We start from the raw sequence: 24983 nt of genomic DNA on the forward strand, positions 1-24983 counted from the left end.
CTAGGTTTTAACCTGTCCAACTAAGGAATATATGTACGTCAATAGTTTCCTTGGTTTGTTTCTCTAAATTAGGAAGAACTGAATGACGCTGTGGGATTTTCTAGAGTTATTCATGCCATTGCCAATTCGGTAAGTGAACCAGGGTCTATCTATTTTCCTTCCTCCCTTCCTCCCTTCCTCCCTTTCTCTTTCTTTCTTTCTTTCTTTCTTTCTTTCTTTCTTTCTTTCCTTCCTTCCTTCCTTCTTCTTTCTTTCTTTCTTTCTTTCTTCCTTTCTTTCTTTCTTTCTTTCTTTCAAGTTTATTTTGAGACAGAGAGAGACCGTGCGTCAGAAAGAGGGAGGGAGAGAGAATCCCAAGCGGGCTCTACACTGTCAGCATGGAGCCCATTGTGGGGCTCGAACTCATGAAATGTGAGATCACAACATGAACTGAAACCAAGAGTTGTACCTTTGACTCAGCCACCCAGGAGCCCTTTTCCTCTTCTTCTTCTTCTTCTTTTTTTTTTTTTTTATTTATTTTGAGAGAGAGGGAGCAAGAGCGGTGGGTGGGGAGGGGTGGGGGCGGGCAGAGAGATTATCACAGGCAGGCTCTGTGCTGTCAGCATGGAGCCTGATGTTGGGCTTAAACTCACGAATCATGACCTGAGCTGAAGTCCGACGCTCCACTGACTCAGCCACCCAGGCCCCCCCAGGCTTTTTCTTTTTAACTAGGTTTCTGAATATAACATCTAAGGTGAGATGCTTAGTTATGATTGTGGATTAGCCATTTGGTCACGTGTAGAATGTTTACCTGGTATGGAGGAAGACTGGTTATAATGCACCGGGTGAGACATTGTAATTGTTGATTGGATCCACACCATTTTTCGGAAGGTTTTCTCGTAGGGGCGCCTGGTTCCTCAGTGAGTAGAGCGTTCAGCTCTTGATCTCGGGGTTGGGAGTTCGAGGCCCATGTTGGGTGTAGAGATTACTTTAAAAAATTGAAAAGAAAAGGTTTTCTTGTAAAATGCGTAGGATTATACTACAATGTCTTTATATGGCTGCGTGAAACTAACATTTATTATTCTCAAAACTAGTAAGAAGTGGAATAAGAAAGGACAGAGTATGGGGAGAAATAATCAGGTTTCTGACTGAGGGCGTTTTTGTTCCTTAATTAGAAGAATCTAGAGGACAAAAATAATGGAGTTCTGTATAACTGTAACTGAATCTTCTATCTTGATAGCGTTGATGATATTTGATGAGTTTTCAAAATGTGTTGACCATTTGTGTATATATGCTAGAGGGTTCCATGATAGATATGGTAGACATTTTTGCTTGTTTCCTAAGTTCCTTTGGCAAAGAGGCCTCCACATCTTGCACAGATAAACTGGGTCAGGCTGCTGGTGGTTTTGCGGATTGTATATCCGAGTCAGGCAGCTTGCTGGGTTGCTAAATAGCCTGGAGTCTAAGACTTTCTGTTCCTTGAGTGTCGGCCATGGAGAAGGAATTGTCCCCCCTAGAGACGGAATCTTCTCGTCCCTTAGATGCCCAGCTTTGTATCAAGGACATTTTAAGGCTGTAGAGATCCCCCCAGAGTTCCGTGGCTGTCCCACCACCAGGTGTGGGCTTGTCAGATCAGGTCTTGAGGGCAGGCCTGCCACTGTCCTCGACTGGGGACAGACAGCAGTGACAGAGCCCTGAGCTCACTGGGAGCTGTTGGTCTGAAGTGAGTGAGGTAGTCAGAGTGGAATAGAAAGCCAGATGAGTCTGGAGAGAAACAAGGTGAGAGTCTGTTCAGAAGTGGCTAGGATAACAGGTATCCAGAGGAGCAAAGAGGGTCTTCTGGTCACATTTGCTTCCATTATACACACTCAGCCTGCGGACTTCAGTCAAGTGGTTAATTTGACTGAGGCTGGCCTGTACAGACATGCGGGGCATCAGTTGGCTTTGAGCTCTGGTAGCCATCCTGAGAGTGTTTGTTTTCCTGGTTCATATTCAGATGCCTTTGCTGGCTGTGTGTTTGTTGGTTTTCCCTCCCTGTTGTCTTGTCTCCTACAGAATAATTCATAGCATGTTGATGACCGTTGGTAGTTAATGTCACAAAGCCTACTACTGAAGAAAAGTCCTATTTCTTAGCAATCCAGACATTTAATATTTCTAAGCCACGTCCCTTAAAAACAGAGTCGGGCTATGTAAAGCCAGTGAACACTGAACACTCTTAAATATTTATATGACGCCACATTCTCTCCCTGGCACTGTTCATAGTAAATATGTATTTTCTATAGTTTAAGAAACTATAGACAAGTTGCAAAAATAGTAGAGTTTCCGTAGATCCCTCGCCCAGCTACCCTTACACTGATGCCTCATATAACCACGGGGGTATCAGAACCAGGAAATTAACGCTGGTACAGTATTATGAACCGGACTCTCGAGCTTATTTGAACTTCATCACTCTCCCCACTGACTCCGTTTTCCATTCACAGTTCTTTCCAGGATCCTACGTCGCATTGACTTGTCCTTTCCCTTTAGTCTTCAGCCCTCTGAGCAGTCTCTTTTTGTCTTTTGTAATTCGATGTGCTTAAAGAATGCTGATTGTAATTTTGTCAGATATCCCTCAGTTTGGGTTTGCCTGATCTTTTCTCACGATTGGATTGAGGATGTACAGTTTTGGCAAGAATCCCACGGAAATGATAGTTTGTGATGTTGACCTTGATCACCTGGTTGAGCTGGTATCTGCTGGCATTGTGTGTGTACTGTGACATTATCATTTGTCCCTCTGTGGCTAATAAATTCGGGGGGATACTTTGAGACTATGAAAATGCTGCTTTTTCTCAACCTCTTGCCCACTAAAACAGCATGTCAGTGGATTTTGTCTGCAGCCATTATTGCTTTGGTGTTTTAATGGTGAGTTTATATTTTCTTCTTTCTTTCTACCCTTGTTCTTGGAATTCTTCTGTAAGGAAGTGATGTCCCTTATTTCATGTTTATGTATTCATTTAAAAAATGTTTAAAGAAGCACACACTTCGAGGAATTTATGTTATTCTACAGATTGTAATCTGATATTTTTCTTGTTTATTTTGTTGCTCAAAATGTATCACTTTTGGCCATTGGCGCTTCTTCAGCTTGGCTCCTGTGTCCTTTGAACAGGCCCCCATCCTTCTTGGAGCACCTCCTTACTCTCTGGCATCACAGAATGTTCAGACTCCTATTGTGTTTTCCCTGCCTTAGCTCTAGAACTGTAAGGTCTCCACAGAGGCCTGGTTCCTTTTATTGGATAATGGTGTTTAGAAACCAGATCTGGCAGTAGGTTCCTACTGTGGTAGTTACTGCTGTGGCCGAAAGGAGAGCTTGTCTGTTGGATTCGGAAGATTTTGTATGGAATTATTTATTTCAGAGAATTGTGGTTAGCCCTATGAGTCAAGGAGTATCACTCTGGAGGTGCACTGGGACCCGGTCAAAAGCTCCATGGTAATGACCAGATGTTTTATGTTAAAAGTGGTGTCACCTGGCTAGCTGAATGTAGGTCAGTGTTCCATTTTGATAGTTAAATTTTTATCATGATGGAGTAATTGATTGAACACATATTGTAGTTCAGTTGGTTGAAAAGCAAAGCAGCAAATGGCACTGGAAATGCACATGAATTTTGACATAGATGTGAAGGAAATGGAAATTCATCCTGTTTAATAGAACTCAAGTTTATTTATTTTTTTTTACCTTTCAGCGTTCTTGTGAATGTATCTTTTAAAAATAAATGAGTTGTTTTAAAGAACACACTCCTAGAATAGATGTTTGGAATCTTTTGACAAATTATTGACAGGTCAAGATAGTTAGCACTTTCAGTTACTTTTTTGAGCTCTTCAATAAAAATTTTACTACTTCTGATTCTTGAAGGTGGCAAGATGAATAAAAAGCAGAGAAAAACATCAATGAAATCAAAGTCATTGGTGCTTTAACTTTGCATTCTGGATCTAATACGCTGAGATTAAAGAGGAAGAAAGCCAGGCCCAACTTATTTATCCACATATAAGGTTTTTTTGTTTTTTGTTTTCCATGTCAAAAAGTAAGTTTAGGACAAAGTCCTCATAGAATCTGAACCGCACATTTCCGTCTCAAGCGCCAATATAATTTTGTGCCAAGAAGTCTTTTTCCTGACCTTGACTTTCTGTAGGGAAAACTCGTCATTGGACACAATATGCTCTTGGATGTCATGCACACGGTTCATCAATTCTACTGCCCTCTGCCTGCGGTAAGTGACTCAGCCTGGGTCCAAATTTTTTTTTAATGTTTATTTATTTTTGAGGGGGGGGGAGAGAGAGAGAGAGAGCGAGCGAGTGAGCACAGGGGAGGGGCAGAGAGAGAGAGGGAGACACAGAATCCCAAGCAGGCTCCAGGCTCCAGGCTCCGAGCTGTCAGCACAGAGCCTGATGCAGGGCTCAAACTCACGATCTACAGGATCGTGACATGAGCCGAAGTCGGACGCTCAACGGAGTGAGTCCCCCAGGTGTCCCAAGCTGTGTTAAAACTTCATGATTCCTTGCCATGGCAACCACGTTGGCGGAGCTAGAGAGTATCATGCTAAGTGGAATAAGTCAGAGAAAGACAAACACTGTATGATTTCACTCATGTGGAATATAAGAAACAAAACGAACGAGCAAAGGAGAAAAAAAGAGAGAGAGAGGCAAACCAAGAAACAGGCTCTTGACTGTAGAGAACACGCTGATGGTCACGAGAGGGGAGGCGGGTGGGGGATGGGCTAGGTCGGGAGGGGGAGGAAGGAGTGCACTTGTTGGGATGAGCTCTGGGTGACGTGTGGAAGTGGGGAATTACTGTGTCGTCCGCCTGAAACTAATATTACACCGTGTGTTAACTAACTGGAATTTAAATGAAAACTTAAAAAAAGAAGAGAAAGAAATTCCCAGTTCCTTATTACTATGACAGTGTTCTCTACATGAGAGCTGTTTCCTTGTAGGCACCATGTTCCCAGGGAGAGAGTCTCATGTGCTTAGTCGTACATTTTTGAAGAGATGTACTACAGGCCATTATCGGGAATCTTCAGTCATCTGCCATTGCCAGAGCAAAGTTGGACCTTTGTTCCGTCTTGACGCCAGTGGTTTGCTCAGTTAGCGCTGGTCGGGGCTTCTTCGGCCACGGCTGTGGTCTCCCAGTTCACTGCTGCTACCTTTAGCTATAATGGGGCCTTTGAAGGCCAGTTGTGCTGTGGGTCAGCCGAGCTGGATCAGGTCCTACAAAATTCACGATTACCTCTTGTGGGGCTGCCTCCCTTAGATTCTCTGTCAACCTTGCCGTTTTTGCTGCTGAAGCCAAGTCGTCTCAGTGCACCAGGGCACAGGCTTCTTGGGCCCTGCAGGAAAGGAGGTTCTCTTCTGTCTCTTCCTCCTCTGCTCCCAGCTGTGCACGTGGCCTCATCTTGCTTACCTCCCATTGCTCGTCCTCCCCTCTCCTTTATTGGCTCTCCCTACTTTCCGCCTTCGGGGATCTCACCCACACTCATGCCATCAGCTGAAGACAGTGCCATCTTTGTCTCCAGCCGTAATCTTTCCCCGGATGCAGGTGCACAGTTCCTGCCGACTCCACACGACTCCATCCGGATAGCCTTCAGACCAGGAGGTGTTTGTGATTTATAGGTCTCAGACGAGATGTGTAGCTTACACTGCCTTTCTTCCCTTCTCACTCTCTCCCAACCAGTTATCTCTCCTTATTCCTTTACTATAAATTATAAATGATACCCTCTCACCAGTACTGTTTTTTGACATTAGTTGGGCCTCTTCCTGGTCACTTACAGAATCCTGACCCCTTGTCTCCGTGCTGTCTCTCACATTTGGACCTCTTCCTTTTAACTGCAAGTAGCCTTCTCATCTGGAGCCTAGCAGACCCCAGGCAGGCTTCCTTGTCTTTCAGCTCATCCTTTAAAATAAAGGTTGGCAAACTTTTTCTATAAACGGCCAGATAGTAAGATATTTTAGGCTTTGCAGGGTGTACAGTCCATATCACAGCTCTCAGCACTGCCATTATAGCCCGAAAATGGCCATAGAATGGATAAACAAATGGGTGTGGCTTTGCTCGAGTAAAACTTTGTTTAAAAAATAGGTAATGGGCCAGATTTGGCCTGTAGGCCATGGTTTGCCAATCCCTGCTTTCAGCTGCCACCACATTAATCTTTTATGACTTCTGGACTGGAAGAGCTCCTTCAGAGCTCAGTGTCGCTTATACATAGGCAAAGCCTGAGTTATTTCATGTTTCTTATGAGACGTTATTCCATCGCCGTCTTGATTGCTTTCTTTGGAAAAGTCTAGCAAAGCCCAGCTGAGAATACAGTGGATCTGCTGCTCCCCTTGTCCTATTTCTGTACCCTCAGGACTGTCAGGGCTTTTAGGACAACTGTATCACCCTCTGGGACTCAAAGTTTTCGTAGTGGTGAGTCTCAAAACAAATAGGACCGGTGTGAATTTGCAGTGTATAATCTAAACAGCTAATGTTTATTGCAGATCAGCCACTTCTGTTGGCCAAGTACAGCAGCTCCTCTCGTGATTTTTTTGACCTTTAAACCAGTGAAGTGATTGGTAAGGAAAGAGGAAAGTGTATTACATCCTGCGTCTGAACGCCAAATAGAGCTTGGCACAGAGGAGGCGTTGAATGTTAACAATTGAGCTATCTTCCGACTGTGCTAGTTTTATAATCTTCTGATATATGGCTCTGTTCACATCACTGACCCTGCTCAAAAGTCTGAACCTAATCCCACATTCTTTGCTTTTCTATACAGCTGATTCTTTGTAGCCTGGCGTATCCAGCTTCTCTGTGATCTGGCCCAGCTGTCCTGTGCCTTCTAGTCACTTGTTGGTCTCCTTTCGGCCAGCAGGCCCGGCTCATTTGTTCCTGGGAGCTGCTTTGTGTTTCAGCCTGTCCGTGGTTTGGTCTACCATTTCCTCCACTTTGGATTTTCTCCACGTTTGCTGTGTGCAGCTTTCCCTGTCTTACCAAGGTCCAGCAAACGCCTCTTCCGTGAAGTTTTCCATGCCCGCTTGCCTTGCCCAAGAGGTGATCTTTCCTTTCTCTGAACTCTCACAGAACTGTGTACCTCTTGTGCCTACAGTTTTTGTTGACAGCTCTCCCCCTTTCTTCTAGGTGATCGGCTCCTCTGGAGAAGGGGTTTACGGGTCCAAACGCCTAGTATAGCACATTGTCCACGCGCTTAATAAATGTCACCTTGAATGAAACTATTGTAGTTCTGAATCCAGTTCTAGTAGAAAGGGCATGTGATTTGCCGCAGAGTCGGACATGAGTTAGGAGACTTGGCCTCATCCCTTGCTTTATTACTAAGGCGACCTTAGTAAGTAATTGAACTTTGTGTTCTGTCCGTCAGAAGGAGAAAATGGTTTTCTTCCAGCTAGTTTTGGAAGAAGCATTGAGAATAAATGCGAAAACATATTTAAAATGGGAGAACTTTTGCATGCACTAGTAACACATTTTGCATTTAAAAGTGTTCTGAAGAATCCATGTTTTGGAGCTGCCTTTTAGGGGAGAGTCTCTTCTGAAGAATCTTCTTGGTACTTAGGCATGACCTTTTAGAAGGCATTGGTCCAGAGCTCTGTTATATATGCTAGCACTGGAAGGAGCCAGAATTCTAATTTTTTCTTGCTTTTGAGGCTCTGTGATGGCATTGAGGGGTGACAGCAGTCATTGTATTTTTGTTTGGCTTCAGCACTGAAACCACTTGTTCACGTATTGTCTGTTAATTTAACGACAGCCACTGAAAAGCTGGTAAATATTCCAAACTAGCTAAATACAGTGTGTATTTATAGACTTGGAAAGCTAATTGGAAGTGGCAGTTTGCTATGAAGCATGAATAACGCTGAAGAGAAGTGTAGTTACAAAGGGTCAGGAGTATGACGATTCAGTCTAGCGTGGCAATTATGTATGTAAATGAGTTCATTCAAAATTGGAGTCGTCTCCTTTCAGCTTTAGACTTCCTGATCAAAACAAACCGGGAAATAAATTGTCTAATTTAGGCACTTGCTACTGGTGCTTCTTTAGCAATTTTCTGAGTAGTTAAAGCATGCATCTTGCATATTGGAAGGTCTGTGCTTTAATGGCCTTTTTAACTAGCATTTCAGAGGCGTTCTCAGTAACGGTATAGCGTAGTTTACACAATGCCCATTTCCTATATAAACCATTCTATTTAAATAACCGTGCTAGTCTCGCTGTTAGGATGGATTTGTTGAATAGAGCTATTACTAAAAGCTTTCTTTGTGTAATAGAAACCTTTCCCCCTCCTGTTTCAGCCATAAGATACTGGAGTTTGTCTATTTTGGTTATGCAAAGGTTTTATTTCAGATCATAGGATCCCAGTCAGTGAGGAGATTGTGAAGATTTTCAGAAAGTAATTATTAACTGGAAATGAATCTGGCCGTTGAGTTTAAAGGGCCCGCGTGAGTATCAGTTTGAAGAGAGAGCTGTGAAGCTTGAAATGTTCATGTATGTTTGCAGTATTGTGAGTGTGTTTAGTAAAATCGCAGCAAGTCATCGTCCGTGTTTTGTTGTTGTTTTTTAGGACTTAAATGAGTTTAAGGAGATGACAACATGTGTTTTCCCCAGGTAAGCTTTCTTCAAGGATTCTTTTTGTCTTTCATTCAAAACAGTGCTTCTACTATCTGTGATACAAACAGGTAATAAATAGTAATAATAGTAATTACCCGATCATGGTTACCATCCAGTTGATACAAGCTGGGAAATGTTTTAACAGGTCCAGCTGTGATGGTTTGATTTTATAATCGATGGTTTGTTTTATTCCATTAAAAATCAAAATTTGAACTCAGAGTGAAAATAGACGGCAATTTATTTCTTCTTGTCCCACACCCTGCGGTCCGAAAAACCGGTGGAGACTTCTTGGATTGGCTCTTGTCTCTCTGATACGTTGAACCTGCCTTGTCCTTGTCAGGTGTCCAGTTGAGAGTATTCTGTAGTTTGTCAAGAACTTTCTGGCTAGAGATTTTTTCCCTCAACATATGTTTTGGACCGTTTGCCTTATTGAAAATTCTTTTGTTTTTAGACTCTTGGATACAAAATTGATGGCCAGCACACAACCTTTTAAGGTATTTTTAAAATTTGAGCTATCACTGATAAGCTATGTTTTGATGTGTTTCGAATTGCCACTAGGAGCTTGAAATTCTGGTCTATTTAAATATCATTTTCTTTCTTTTATATATATATATATATTTTTTTTTTTAACATTTATTTATTTTTGAGACACAGAGAGACAAAGCACAAGCAGGGAGGGACAGAGAGAGGGAGAGAGAGAGAGAGAGAGAGGGAGACACAGAATCTGAAGCAGGCTCCAGGCTCTGAGCTGTCAGCACAGAACCTGATGTGGGGCTTGAACCCAGGAGCCCTGAGATCATGACTTGAGCTGACGTTGGACACCGAATGAGCTACCCAGGCACCCCTAAATATCGTTTTCAAATATACCCAAAAAAGAAAAAAAAAATTGGAAAAGAACTAGAAATAAATATATCAAAATGTGAATAATGGTTGTCTTTGGGTGGTGGAATTATTTTTTCTCCTATATTCTTTTTGAATATAAACGTTTTTAATGTTAAAATATATAATGTGTTTTTTTGAGGGAGTGCGCTTGGCTGGCTCAGTCAGTAGAGCATGTGATTCTTGTTCTTGGGGTTGTGAGTTCAAGCCTCATGTTGGGCATAGAGCCTACTAAAAATGTGTGTGTGTGTGTGTGTGTGTGTGTGTGTGTGTGTATAATGCATTTTTTAATAGGTTACACATGCACACACTTCATTATTTTGCTGATTTTGTATGTTTTGGTTCTATTTTCTAATCAGGAAAATTCAGGTAAAAGTATAGTTGTCTGCTGTTTTGTGAAGTGACTGTATATAACTGAGCAAAATGAATGCCAGAACTGTATAGGTTTCTGGCCCAAGTTCTGTAGGTATTTAACATGACTTAAAAACCTTTCATGTGGTGATACTTACCAAGCATGGTGAAAATGACACTTGGCTGTCTTTCACATTGAGTGAATGATGACTCTTGTGTTTCTTCAGAGAACACAAGGGGGCAGTACTAGATACTGGGTTTTTTTTGGTTTGTTTTTTTTTGTTTTTGTTTTTGTTTTTTGTTTGTTTTTTTGGGGGGGGTTCTGACATTCAGTGAATCTCTGCTGTAAGTTGTACTGAGATGATTTAAGCTCATACATAATTCTCTGCTTTTCTGGTTTGTAGGATATCATTAACAACACATCTCTTGCAGAACTGGAAAAGCGGTTAAAAGAGACACCTTTCAACCCTCCTAAAGTTGGTAAGAATATAAAGTGATCCTGATAGTGCCCAAGGCCCTTGTGATCATTACTGACGTATATCACACAAGGAAGGAGAAGTTGCTCTGGAAACCAGCCATGCACATTTGTGGATCTTGGCTGAGTTGCCTTGCTCCTGCCCTGTGTTGACTTATGCTTTCTGAACAAAGCTGGTCTCATAATCCTACATCTATTTTAGGTTAATCAGTCAGGTAGCCATGCATTGAGAAGTTTAGCAATTAAAGCTTCAGGGCTTTTATTTCTTAATGCTTGGAATTCTCCCAAAACTTGATGTATCTATCTTTTCTATGGGGCATTGTTTAAGCAGAGACAAAGAGTTGGTGCTTAATTGCCAGGGGTCAAATGGAAACACACTTTTTGTCTCAGGAAAGCCCAAGAACTGGGGGTCTAGGAAGGAGGGTCTCCACCTTTGCCTCCCGTCATTGGTGGCCAAGCTATGGAAGGGCAGCAGCGAGGAACACCAGAAGTAGGGAGGAATGTTTCTCAGGGCAGAGATGTTTTACCATGTCTGGTCATGGCCCCTACCCAGGTAGGGCCCTACCCAAGCCACGTGTTCCTTCCTTGGTTCCCGTTCGCCTCATTTTGCTGCTGATACCATAATTGGCATTCCATTAGCTGTAGTCTGCAAACTTCTGAAGACATTGATAATTGGACTAATGGTTCAGAAATTGACAATGGAAGGTACTAAAGCAGCCAAGATTACAGCCATTTGTTTCCCTTTCTGGGTAATAGTCCAAAAAAGGAATTAAGAAAAGGAGGGAGGGTGAGAGAGGAAAGCCTAGACCTTTTTGTCTAACACTATGATGGAAATCATTGATTTTGGAAATAAATGTGTGTTTCAGTTGATGGTAGAATAGAGCCTCTTACCTACTTGGCGTCATGTTAACAGATTTTTTTAAAGCTTAATGTCTAATATTTAATACAGAGGTTAAAAAAAATTCTTGCTTAAAGACCCTTATGTTGACTTAAGAACATTCACAGTCTAGGGGCGCCTGGGTGGCTCAGTCTGTTAAGCCTTGGACTTTGGCTCAGGTCACGATCTCTCTTTTAAGAAAGAAAAAAAAAAAAAAGAACAGTCACAGTCTTTTTGTTGTTAATTTCCATTTATGCTTTTGGTTTTGTTGCAGCATTTTGATACTCATTTCTAGAATGGTGCTAGGAAATATTTATGAGTGATAGTTGTTTTTTTGTTTTTGTTTTTGTTTTTGTTTTAAAGACTTAGAGTTTTACCCTATTCTTTCTGTGTAATATTCTGGGACGTGGAGAGAATTTACTCTAAAGCAGGTTACTCTTCCCAGACACTGCGCTCAGCATCTGTGCGTTGATCAGTGTGACGTAAGAATCGCGTAAAGCGGTCTCTCCTAAGAAGTGGCCCCTTATTTGATGGGCAGCATTTTTCTTTAATGTTGTTTAATGTTTTATTTATTTTTGAGAGAGAGTGAGAGATATAGAGCGTGAGCAGGGGAGGGTCAGAGAGAGAGGGAGACACAGAATCCGAAGCAGGCTCCAGGCTCCGAACTGTCCGCACAGAGCCCAACGTGGGGCTCGAACTCACGAACCGTGAGATCATGCCCTGAGCCAAAGTCGGACGCTTAACTGAGCCACCCAAGCGCCCCTCCATGGGCAGCATGATCGCACGTTCTGATCCAGTTTGGGAGTTAGTTGTACCTTCATCTTTAGATCCATACGTTTGGAAATGTGGCAGAGGGCAGTGCTGATCATTGGCAGAGTTGCCAATGCCGAGTGGCGTCTTTTGCCTTCTGGGAGGGTTACCTGGGGTACTGATGGATGACAGTTACCAAGCATTTACCACGTGCCAGGCACGATGTGAGAGCTTTACTGACATTAGGTCGTTTGATCCTCACAAAAGCCTAACGAGGGAGGTTTTCATCTCCATCCTGCCAAAGTGGAGGCCCCGAGGTGAAGCGACTTGCCTGAGATCACATAGCAAATAAATGGTGGAGCCAGGATTTAAACTCAGACGGCGGGACCCACAAATCCATGCTCTTAGTCATGACTGAAATACCGATTACGTCTCTCTATCATCAGGGAAGAAGTTCCTCGTGACCTCAGGAAGCGGGCAGAAGACAGGTCATTGTCATAGAGCAAGTTATACATGATCGTAAATAGCACCTGCCCGTGTGCAGTCGGGAGGCCTGTGGCTGGGTCTCTGATGATGTAACTGAGGCATTTCTCTAGACCCAAGCTCTCATGTTCAGTGACTCTTTTTTCTCATATTGCAAGGTCTTGTGTGGAGAGAATGAAGAAGTAGATAGCCTTTTCCTGCTTGTCTGGGATATTTATACAGCACATACCAGTGCAATTTGGATGTGGTAGGGTAGCGTGCCTACTAGTCTTCATGATGTGTGATGTCCTTGGGAAAACCCTTTGTTCTTTTTTCTCTTTAGAAAGTGCAGAAGGTTTTCCAAGTTACGACACAGCTACTGAGCAACTCCACGAGGCAGGCTATGACGCTTATATCACAGGGCTGTGCTTCCTCTCCATGGCGAACTACCTAGGTACTCACTAGACCTGTTTCCTCCAAACACACCACGGTCGGGGGCGGATCTTGCCTGTCTGCGCTTTACGTGGGGCCCACTTTCCCAGGTAGAAGTGGGGGGTGGGGTTGGAGGTCAGAGTGGGAGGGCTTTGCGGTAAGGCGTGGAGAGTGCACGAGGAAGACCCGTTGACACTTAACTGGTGTGGCGCCTGGCGCTTGGCCCTTACGAGTGCCTCTGACCCTTCTGAACGGGAGAGTTGATTGACATAGGCTGTCGTCTGAACTTTTAGGCTCTGTCTCCTTGACCGTGTGTAACACTCTGCTTTTTTTCTTCATTAGGTTCTTTTCTTAGCCCTCCAAAAATTCATGTGTCTGCCAGATCAAAACTCATTGAACCTTTTTTTAACAAGTAAGTAAGCAGAGCCCCAGTGGCCACGTTCTCTCACTGATGTCAGGGTGATTGGGAGCTCTTGTGCATTTTTACATAAAGGATTTCTCATCTCTAGTGACTCACGTGTTTTTTTGAAAACAGAAATTGACCTTCTGGGAAATAATTTATTAAATACATTGGCTTAAAAAGAAAGAAAGAAAACACTGCCAAAAGTAGTGTGTCTCTTCCAAGACGAAGAACTGGTGGTTTTGGCATTTGAATTGCCTTTAAGGGAGACTCTGAGAGAGAGAGAGAGAGAGAGAGAGAGAGAGAGTGTGTGTGTGTGTGTGTGTGTGTGTGTGTGTGTGTGTATACACAGTTGGACCTAACACTGCTAACATACTTTACACATGAGGTTATTATTTATACTTGCATTATTATCTCATTAAAATTCTTTCTAAGGAGATGTTGGTTACACAAATGGCTTTTAAGATAATCTATGGTGAAGTCTTGATTGTCATTTCATCCTGAGCTTTCATCTGCGTGGATTCAATGAAGTAAAAAGCTTGCTCGTGTACTTACAGTTGGAAGAAGTCTGTGTGATTTAGGGAGACGTCAAAGTTCAGAGCATTTTCAAAGACTCTCGAGATGATGACTTCAAAGTGTGGCTTGTGCTTTCTTGGCATCGTTGAGACTAAAGTTATGGATGTGACCCTCAGGCCGGCCACAGTTGGGCTCTGTGCCAGAGCCCTAAGCCTTCTTTACCCCTGCTTTCTTAACAGAATTTGTTCTAGGAGATTCTGGGTGAGCCAGAAAGAATGAGGCAGCCCACATCGGTCATTCCCACTGGGAGAAAGAACTGTTTGAGCGTTGGGTTGGTTACATCATTTCCTTACGTTATACACAGCACTTTACAATTCTTTCAGTGAGAGCACCATCTCCTTTGGATGTCTGTATAAATGCTAGTATCGCAGTGCTTGTACTTAAAGTGACATGCTGCAGAGACAGATGTTAATTGCAAACATCTGGATTCCTATAGGTTTGGAATTTGTGTAGTCTGAGTTAGTAAATTTTATCACACTGTGGCTTCTTATTTTTAAATCTTCTTTTATCTGGAAGTTCAGAGGTAAATGTGCTTGATTTTTTTTTTTTTTAATTTTGAGAACGAGGATGGTGGGGGGAGGGACGAGGGGGAAAGAGAATCTTAAGCAGGCGCCACACTCAGCGTGGAGCCCAGCACAGGGTTCACTGCCGTGACTGTGAGATCATGACCTGAGCCTAAATCACGAGTCAGATGCTCAACTGACTGAGCCACCCAGGTGGCCTTCTACTGTGTTTGACTGTCAAACGTCTTTCAGAGAGGAACGGGAAGCAATGTAGTATATATTGAAAATCAAGTTGAAATTTTTAATTAAGTTTTTAATTTTAATTCCAGTATAGTTAACATACAGTGTCATGTTGGTTTCAGGTGTATACTATAGTGATTCAGCAATTCTATACATTATTCAGTGTGCATCATGCTAATGTACAGAGTTTAATTTCTTTTTTTATGGAAAATTAATTCTGCTAATAGTTGAGCCCTTGCTGTCTATCCAATTCCTTATGGGAAAAACAGAATATTCTTAGCTCTTAACTTTTATTTTGGGGGTTGTGTTTATCTTTGTAAATCTTTGAAAGGGCAGCTTAAGTCATAGACCATGGAGTATGCAGGTGACCTTAAATATTGTTTGGGTCATGGCCATTCCTTGCATTTTTATGTGCAGGATGTTAAGTTCATAGTTCAATGATATTTTTCAACTGGGACATGTTTACTCATTTTTTTAATATAATTTTAAAAATCAGTTTATTTTTTATTTTTTATTAAAAAAATTTTTTTTTAACGTTTATTTATTTTTGAGACAGAGAGAGACAGAGCATGAACGGGGGAAGGTCAGAGAGAGAGGGAGACAAAGAATCCGAAGCAGGTCCCGGGCTCTGAGCTGTCAGCACAGAGCCCGATGCGGGTATTTTTAATTTTTAAATGTTTGTTTTGAGAGAGAGAGAGCCTGCGTGAGGGTGGGGGAAGAGCAGAGAGAGAGAGGGGGAGAGAGAATTATAAGCAGCTCCACACTGTCAGGTGTCAGCACAGAACCCCATGCAGGGCTTGATCTCACGAACCGTGAGGTCATGACCTGAGCCAAAATTAAGGCACCCCCATATTTACTCATTTTTAAATATTTAAAACAATGATCCTGCTTCTCCAGTAACATCAAGTCCTTATAAAATCAGGTGATGGATACAAATTGGGTTTGATAATAGGCTGCATCTAGTTTATCAGTAGTCTGTGACCGACATGAAGAGCAATCAAAATTAGCTTTAAGAAATTTAACAAAGACTTGATATATTTCTAGATGAATTTGTTATTGCTGATAATATGCAAGGCTATTACTCAAGAGAACTGGACAATTTCATTAAAAATTTTTTTACGTGTATGTATTTATTTTGAGAGAGAGAGAGAGCGAGAGTGTGCGTGTACGCACGAACGTGAGTGGGGGAGGAGCAGAGAGAGAGGGAGACACAGAGCCGGAAGCAGGCTCCAGGCCTTGAGCTGTCAGCACAGAGCCTGACGTGGGGCTTGAACTCTCGAACCACGAGATCATTACCTGAGCCGAAGTTGGTCACTTAACTGACTGAGCCACCTAGATGCCCCAAGCACAGTTTCAGTTTAAATTTGGAATGTTCATTTATATTTTTTTCCTGAAACCTCGCTGCATAGCAAAAATGGTTGAGGATTCAGGAATCCTCCTGTGATATTGCACTGAAAATTCTTGATTTTTTCTCCATTTTCCCCCCCATCTGTAAAGGAAGAATATTTTCTTCGTCTTTGAAGGAAAAAAAGTCCAGCAGGATTTGAAATGCAAAATAGGAACTATTTTTATTGTGTATTGGAATAGCATGGTCAAGTACAGTCATCCATTTTTCTTTGAAAAATAATTGGTATGCAACGTTGTGTTAGTTTCAGGTGTACAAAGTAGTGACGTTATATTTACATACATTATGAAATGCGGTCATCCCTTCTCAACCCATTTAGAAAGTGGGAAAAGCACTTGCTTCTTTGAACATCTCTTTCTGTGTTAATAATGACCTCATTCTTAACTTCCATGCATGTTTGATTTATGACATTAACCTTGATTTTGCCATTTTTTTCAAGATACCCTTGTAGAGAAACATCCAGAAATGGCCATCAACATTCCCTCAAGTGGTTGATTTTAGAAAAATCTGTAAATTTTTCTGAGAGTTTGTTTGTTTGGCACCAGGCTTTTCTCAGCGTGAGCTTAACTAAATATTGCACAGTCCTAACATAAATTTGGATGGAAATCTAACTGCCTACATATGCAGAGAACGTTTTGTTCCTCTCTCGCCAGATTTATGTTTAAAAAGTAAACCTTGAGGGGGAAATAAACTGCACCTATTTCTGCATTATTCGGAATTAGCATTTGGCTACATTAGTTATGCCTTCTTGGGAAGTTTTTATTGAGAGCTATCGGGAGCTCCCTGAGACAGCTGGCATTGGAGAGGTCTGCAGAGACGGAATGAAGCGTGAGGTGCTTTCTGAGCCATATTTGTCTGGAAGATCGTCCTGTGAGGATTTTGCATGCTGCCATTTTGTCTCTTTCATGGTCCCGGGCACCTCCTACATTTCTCCTTCCTTTGTTGGAAACCGAAGGAAAGTCCTAAAGGAGTAGAGCAGTGGCAGTCCGCATCAGACCCCTGCTGATGATTGGCTGTGTGGAGTGTGCCCTTCGTTTATGTTGTAGGCTCTCTGGGCAGGAAGTGATTCACTCCTTTTAGAACCTTGGTCAGTTTTGATCAATGTGTGGAAAACCAAACTTCGAGAAGATCCTTTGGTCAAATCCTTTTAGGCTGGAAAGAGCTAAAAATACTCTCTGCTTTCACTTCTTTTCATACCACAGAAGGCACAAAATCAGGCTTTTGCCTTAAGTTTTGTTAATAGTCATCTGTGTCTGCAAGGCATGTTGAACTCTCGCTCGATAACCTTTTCTGAAGGTTTTTGGGAAGGTTGTTTTCTATTGACCTCATTTCTTAGAAGGAGGAAGGAAATGAGCAAATCTTTTATTTTGGCTAATCTCTGCACGTAAGGGAATTAAAAAGGAAGACTTGCCTGCAGTTTGCTGTAGAGGATGGCCGTCTTGTTCTTGACACAAGTGTCCTGAGTAGGAACAGGATTCCTCTAGAAATCTAGGCCTTCCTGGGATGACATTGCTGGATTTTGTCCCTACACTCGAGGTGAGGACAAGCCAGAAGAAGGAGTGATAGGCTCTTGGGCAAATTGTTTCCTCCCCTGTAAATTGGGGATAAAACTATTCATCTCCCATAGAAGTTACCAAGATTGCATGAGGTGTTAAAGTTCATTGCCCAATATTTATTATTTTCCTTTCTCAAAGCGTAAGAGAATTTAGCACGCTGGGGGATCTGAAAAGGAGATGCGGCGGTGGATGTGTTTTGTGTTAATGGTTTCATGATAAAGAAGAAAGTTATCACGTGGATATAAAATTAGAGCACATGGAAAGTGTTCACTCTTTTTTTTTTTTTGAATGTTTATTCACTTTTGAGAGAGAGACAGTGGGAGTGGGGAAGGGGCGGAGAGAGAGGGAGACAGAGAATCTGAAGCGGGCTCCGGGCTCTGAGCTGGCAGCACGGAGCCCGACGCGGGGCTCGAACTCATAAACCGTGAGGTCATGGCCTGAGAAAGTCGGACACTTAACCGACCGAGCCACCCGGGTGCCCCAGGAAAGTGTTCACTCTTGCTTGTACCCACCTTTTAGTGTTTGCCTGTGAGAAATCAGGTGGTGAGGAAGTGTTTCAGATTGGTCCATGGCGGAAGCAAGTTTGCTTTGGTTTGCAGCATTTATATTAAAGTTCTATTAGTCAGATGAATACAGCAGTTTTTTGCAAAAGGTTGTGTAGGTACCAGTAAACGTGATTAGCGTAGAGGGGGAGGGGTCATTATGATGCCTGAAATAAAACACACCGTGTTTTTTCCCATTTCCTCTGTGGAGAGCAATCACGTGCTCGCCGCAAGTTGTTTTTTTTCCTTTTGTTTAAAACCTCTATTCATTATTTTATTTTATTCTACTTATTTATTTAATTTTATTTATTTAATTTACATCCAAATTAGTTAGCATATAGTGCAATCACGATTTCAGGAGTTTAAGATTCCTTAATGATTCCTTTAAGATTCCTTAAGATTCCTTAATGCCCCTTACTCATTTAGCCCATCCCCCCTCCCACAGCCCCTCTAGTAACCCTCTGTTTATTCTCCATATTTGAGTCTCTTATGTTTTTCCCCCTTCCTGTTTTTATATTATTTTTGCTTCCCTTCCCTTGTGTTCATCTGTTCTGTGTCTTAAAGTCCTCACATGAGTGAAGTCATATGATATTTGTCTTTCTCTAATTTCGCTTAGCATAATATCCTCTAGTTCATCCACATAGTTGCAAATGACAAGATTCCATTCTTTCTGATTGCCGAGTAATACTCCATTGTGTGTGAATGTATGTATGTATATATATCTATATATCTATATCTATATCTATATCTATATCTATATATATTTAAAATTTTTTTTAAATGTTTATTTATTTTTGAGAGAGACAGAGATAGAAGGTGAGTGGGTTAGGGGCAGGGAGAGAGGGAGACACAGAATCCGAAGCAGGTTCCAGGCTCCAAGCTGTCAGCACAGAGCCCGATGTGGGGCTCAAACTCAGGAGCTATGAGATCATGACCTGAGCTAAAGTCGGACGCTTAGCTGACTGAGCCACCCAGGCACCCCACATCTTCTTCTTCTTTTTTTTTTTTTTAATTTTTTTTTTTTTAACATTTATTTATTTTTGAGACAGAGAGAGACAGAGCATGAACAGGGGAGGAGGGTCAGAGAGAGGGAGGCACAGAATCTGAAACAGGCTCCAGGCTCTGAGCAGTCAGCACACAGCCCGACGCGGGGCTCGAACTCATGGACCACGAGATCACTACCTGAGCCGAAGTTGGACTGAGCTTAACCGACTGAGCCTCCCAGGCGCCCCCACATCTTCTTTATCCATTCATCCATCAATGGACATTTGGGCTCTTTCCATACTTTGGCTATTGTTGACAGTGCTGCTATAAACAGTGGGGTGCACGTCCCCCTTCGAAACACCATCCCTGTATCCCTTGGATAAATAGCTAATAGTGCAATTGCTGGGTTGTAGGATAGTTCTATTTTTAATTTTTTGAGGAGGCTTCGTACTCTTTTCCAGAGCAGCTGCACCAGCTTGCATTCCCACCAACAATGCAAAAGATATCTTCTTTCTCCCGCATCCTCACCAATATCTGTTGTTGCCTGAGTTGTTGATGGGAGCCCTTCTGACGGGTGTGAGGTGGTATCTCATTGTGGTTTTGATTTGTATTTCACTGGTGATGAGTGATGTTAAGCATCTTTTCATGTGTCAGTTGGCCATCTGGATGTCTTTTTTGGAGAAGTGTCTATTCATGTCTCTTGCCCATTTCTTCACTGGATTCTTTGTTTTTTGGGTGTGGAGTTTGAGAAGTTCTCCATAGATTTTGGATAGTAACCCTTTATCTGATATGTCGTTTGCAAATATCTTCTCCCACTCCGTCGGTTGCCTTTTAGTTTTGCTGATTGTTTCCTTCACTGTGCAGAAGCTTTTTATTTTGATGAGGTCCCAATAGTTCATTTTGGCTTTTGTTTCCCTTGCCTCCAGAGACGTGTTGAGTAAGAAGTTTCTGTGGCTGAGGTCAAAGAGGTTTTTGCCTGCTTTCTTCTTGAGGATATTGATGGCTTCCTGTCTTTCGTTTAGGTCTTTTATCCATGTTGAGTTTTTGTGTCTGGTGTAAGAAAGTGGTCCAGGTTCATTCTCCTGCATGTCGCTGTCCAGTTTTCCCAGCACCACTTGCTGAAGAGACAGTCTTTATTCCATGGGATATTCTTTCCTGCTTTTTCAAAGATGAGTTGGCCATACGTTTGTGGGCCCATTTCTGGGTTCTCTATTCTGTTCCACTGATCTGAGTGTCTGTTTTGTGCCATCGTTTTTTCCCTTGTAATATATGCGTGTGCATCACACTTAACATCAGAGAGATTCAGAACTGAAGGACTGTAGGAAAACAAAATATGTCCTTTCTGTCCAGCCCTTTCACTGACAGTGGGGAGAGCCACGCTCATTTGCCCCATTTGCTAGCAACTGCCATTCGTACAGAGCAGCGTGGAGTGCTGGATCACTCGTGAGTTGTCCGTGGGCACAAGTGTTTGGAAGTGCAGACCCTGCTTGTCTCTCGAGAGTTCTACCCAATCACCTGCCAGGTGATTGCTTATCCTCTTCCTGGTGGTCATTCCCTCATACAGAAGGTGCTGGAATAACAGGAGGACGAGCCTGCTCTGTTCTGATTCCCTGTGTTGGCTCTCAGTTTTTAGCATCCTGGCTGATGGGTCAAATGTGTCTTTACTGACTGTTCAGGTCGAGTATAAATTAAGTCTGTCGTTAGAAGCGTTACAATGATTTCCCCCACCATGAGACTTCCGACGTCCCAACATAAGTGAGAGTTACAACACAATTTGTACCATTGGTAAGGCATGGCTGGGGCTGTCACAACAGTCCGCATAATTGGTTCCATTTGCTTCTCAAATTTTAAAAAACTTGTTTAACTCCTCCAGTAGAATTGTTTCATTTTGGGATATCGGGTGGTAGCACAGTGCACTTGTGGTCTGTGTGATCAGGTACCTGGGTTTGAATTTGAATCCCAGTCCCATTTCTTAAACCTGTGCCACCTTGGGCAAGTTACTTACCCTCTCTGTGCCTCAGCTTCCTCGTCTGTCAACGGAGAATGTTCCTGCTCATTTGATAGGCCTGTAGTGAGCGTAGAATGAGAGAATGTGTGTAAAATGGACAGTGGCTGGCAAATCGTGGTGCTCGGTCAGCCTGGGGCTGCTACGCTGCCGTGGGGACATTTATACCTGGAGGATGTGCTTCTCTGACCAGCTGCCAGGAGCACACACAGGGCTGTTTGACTTGCATAGAAGACACCCTACGATCATTCCTCCTGTGCTGCCCACACCCTGAAAGTACGGTTCTCTATTCACTTACGAGCCTTGATCAGCAAAGGGAAGGCGGGGAGGAAAGGCCGCCTGTAACTGAGTGGTGTCCAGGGAGAGGACATGAATGTGTTTTCTTCTTTTCCTTATTGCTTTTGTCCTTTGAGGCCTGTGGTTGTTTCTCAGCCTTTGTGCTGTGTAGCATTTCCAGGTGCGGATTTTTACTGGGAGAAGAGAGGAAAGATATAGCATTTACTTAGTGACCTGTGGGAAGCCGTTTCTTTTTATTTTTTTTTAACAGCTTTATTGGGATGTAAATTCACACAACATATAATCCACCCATTTAAAGTGTCCGATCCAGGGCTCCTGGGTAGCTCAGTCGGTTGAACGTCTGACTTCGGCTCAGGTCATGATCTTGCAGTTCATAGGTTCAAGCCCTGCATCAGGCTCTTTGCTCACAGCTCAGACCCTGGAGCCTGCTTTGGATTTTGTGTCTCCCCCTTTCTCTGCCCCTCCCCTGCTCATGCTCTCTCTCTTCCTCTCTCAAAAATAAATAAATGTTAAAAAAAGTAAATAAATCATACAATCCACTGGTTTTTGGTATATGACATTATTACTTCTTTTAAATTATGGCAAAATACGTGTAACATCCAATTTGCTGTTTGAAACACACATTTTTAAGTGTACAATTCAGTGGCATTAAGGACATTCACAGTTTGGTGCAACCATCATCCTATATTTTCAGAGCTTTTTCCTCACCCCAAATAGCAACTCCATAACCATTAAGCAATAACTCCTCACCCCTGCCTCCCCTCAGCTCCTGGGACCTTCTTCTGATCTACTTTTTTGTCTTTATAAATTTTGTCCTTTTCGTGAGCTGTTCCTTTTTGAGCACCTCATTGCTTCAGTGAGATTTTAATCTGTTAGATTACACTTTGCAAACACCTGGGGCATCTTTCTTTCCCATTTGTTTGCTGTCTTCTGTTTCGGTCACTTCTTAGACACACGCGCCTCGAGATAGGTGGATGCGACGTTGTGCGAGTACCTTGGCCGAGGGTTGCTTGTTGGCAGGTCTGCGGAAGCCTGACGAGCGGAGCAGAGGCCTCAGGCCGGGCCATCCTGCCACGCTGCTGGGACAGGCATCCTTTGCGCCGCTGGGCTTCTGCGTCTGAGAAACGGGGTTAATAAACTTCCTCCTGGTCGGGTCGACCTGTGGCTGCACCGCGGCATCCGCGAGGCCGCTCAGTGCAGCGTGCGGCCTGTCGTGGACGCACAGAGTGCGGTTGTTGCTGTGACTTTGACCGAAGTGAACCTCCAAGAAGGGAACGTGATTCTTATTTTTCCTGGTAGCAGGGCAGTGGTAGATAAAGCAAGCAGGCCTTGTGTGTGTCGCTGAGTTGTCTTGGGGCCGAGGTGCACGATGCCCATGAAAACCTTTCTGTAGACGACAGCAGCCCAGGATCTGCTCAGAGAGCGCCGCCTGTCTTCGCGTCGGAGTGAAAAAGGTCTTGCCGCGAGGTTGTGTCGTGAATGGGAACCGGAGACTCTGCCCGTGTGCCGGTCACGCTCGCGTGTGTGGAGACTTACGAGGCCGGCGAGGCAGCCAAGTGAGGCACACGGTGTCCTCCGTTCGTCTGCCACCGGGAGCGGCTGTGCCGTGTGCGCGTCTCTTGCCCCAGCAGCCTCCGGTGATGCCGGAGCCGAGGAGGGCAGGGAGGCGGGACGGAGGCAGGCCGTGGCAGTGGTGATTGTGGGACCCTTCGTGTCCAGTGGGCTGGCTTCCCCAAAAACATGTAGCGGTTGTCCTTTAATTCCGTATTCGCAGTGCTGGCATGAAGGGGTCATGTTCTCTGCCCCTCATCTTCTTCCAAAACTGGATTTTGCACCAGGGACAGGGAGCAGAGTCCATCACTCATTCTGAACTGAGTAGAAGGGGACTGTGGTGCTATCGTGGAGGTGACCTTTTTGTCATGAAGAGCCAAGCAGTAGGAGTCCAGGGGGCGCCCGGGTGGCTCAGGGGGTTAAGCGTCTGACTCTGGCTCGGGTCATGATCTCACGGTTCATGAGTTCGAGCCCCATGTCGGGCTTCATGCTGACAGTGCAGAGCCTGCTTCATTCTTGCTCTCTGCTCTCTCTCTGCCCCTCGCCTGCTCATGCTTTCTCTCTCTCTCTCAAAATACATAATAAATAAACTTAAAAAAAAAATGGAGTCTGGGGGGCGCCTGGCTGGTTCAGTCGGAAGAGCATGTGATGTTTGATCTTAGGGTCATGAGTTTGAGGCCCATGTTAGGTATAGAGATTACTTAAATAAATAAAAGAAAAAAACTTAAAAAAAGAGTCCATTTTCAACTTCTCCAATTTGTGCAAATCTTGGAGTCTGGCACCATGAGGAGTAAAATCGCAGCACTGCAAATGCTTAGAGCAACCTCCCAGATTCCAGAAGGATTAGAACCGGTTTCTCCCTAGCTTCCAGAATGTGTTTTATTCTAGTACACAGGATGTATTTTATCCTCACATACCTTAACCAAAGCCCTTTGTTTATTAATTTTTTAATTTATAAAAAATGTTTATTTATTTTGAGAGAGAGAGAGAGCACACATGCACAAGCAAGAGAAGGGGCAGAGGTGGGGGGGAGGAGAGAGAATCCCAAGGAGACTACGTGTTGTCAGTGCAGAGCCCAACTTGGGGCTCGATCCCATGAACCCGGAAATTATAACCTGAGCTGAAATCGGGAGTTGGACGCTTAACCGACTGAGCCCCCCAGATGCCCCCAAAGCCCTTTATTTAAACCCGAGTCATGTTTGCTTCACTTTTGGTTCCCCGAGTTACTAGGATAGAAAGAATCTCCAAGAATTGACTTGGTTTGATCACCCCAGAAATTCTTAAGTACATTGGTTTTCAGGAAGGTAGAAAACCGCTGAGTCTCGGGCACATTAAATTCTTCTCAGGCCTTTAGTCTGGCTTAAGACGGGGACCCTGTGGTTGTTTCCATGACTTCTTCAGGGAAGAGAGGGCTCGCCTCAAGTTAGTATCTCCTTGTCTAATTTTGATCTTGCTGTCTTGATTGCCGGAGATCAGCTGAGATGTGTCTGTGGCTTTATCAAAAGGCTGCTTTTGAAGAAAACGTAAGGGGCACACCGCACACACCTCTTCTTGTGTTGTCAACCCCGCGGGCCCTACGGCGGCTGTGCACCTGCTGGGCCGTGCCAACCTTGTGTTGGCTCTCCTTACTTTAAACTACATTTCCCCCTGGCTTAATAACTTGTTTATCCTTACGATAAACATATCACTTGTAGAGGTAAAAAAATCAACCAACCCCCAGGTAGGTATGTAAGCAGCTCCCTCTTCCACAGAAGGGTATTGTATTAGTTTTCCTGTTGCTGCTGTAACAAATCACAGCAAGCTTTGTGGCTTTAGACAAGAGGAATTTATTCCCTATTCCCTTCTGGTCTGGAGGCCAGAAGTTTGAAATCGAGCTGTTGGCAGGGCTGCATTTCCTCCAGAGGCTCTGGGGAAGGATACGTCCCTTGCCTGTTCTAGCTTTCGGTGGCTGCTGGCAGTCCTTGGCTTCTGGGCACATCTCTCCACTCTCTGCCTTCATGGTTACATTATGGCTTCCTTTGTGTGTGTGTGTGTTCTCCCTTTGCCTCTCTTGCAGAAGGACACTTGGGGGCTGGCATTTAGGGCCCACTTGGGTAGTAGTCCAG

At 43.5% G+C, this 24983-nt stretch overlaps 1 protein-coding gene across 3 annotated transcripts in view; it reads left to right on the forward strand.

Annotated features, from left to right (window-relative positions):
* The window catches only part of PARN (poly(A)-specific ribonuclease), a 167527-nt gene that overhangs the window by 25563 nt on the left and 116981 nt on the right, over nucleotides 1-24983 (forward strand). For all 3 annotated transcript variants that reach the window (XM_047838673.1, XM_047838674.1, XM_047838675.1), the window contains exons 12-18: nucleotides 73-129; nucleotides 4146-4223; nucleotides 8547-8590; nucleotides 9045-9087; nucleotides 10228-10303; nucleotides 12731-12841; nucleotides 13162-13231. In XM_047838673.1, the coding sequence (XP_047694629.1) occupies nucleotides 73-129; nucleotides 4146-4223; nucleotides 8547-8590; nucleotides 9045-9087; nucleotides 10228-10303; nucleotides 12731-12841; nucleotides 13162-13231 (479 nt within the window). The remainder of the gene's footprint in view (nucleotides 1-72; nucleotides 130-4145; nucleotides 4224-8546; nucleotides 8591-9044; nucleotides 9088-10227; nucleotides 10304-12730; nucleotides 12842-13161; nucleotides 13232-24983) is intronic.

The sequence above is a fragment of the Prionailurus viverrinus genome, chromosome E3, assembly GCF_022837055.1.
Source record: "Prionailurus viverrinus isolate Anna chromosome E3, UM_Priviv_1.0, whole genome shotgun sequence".
Classification (NCBI taxonomy): Eukaryota; Metazoa; Chordata; class Mammalia; order Carnivora; family Felidae; genus Prionailurus; species Prionailurus viverrinus.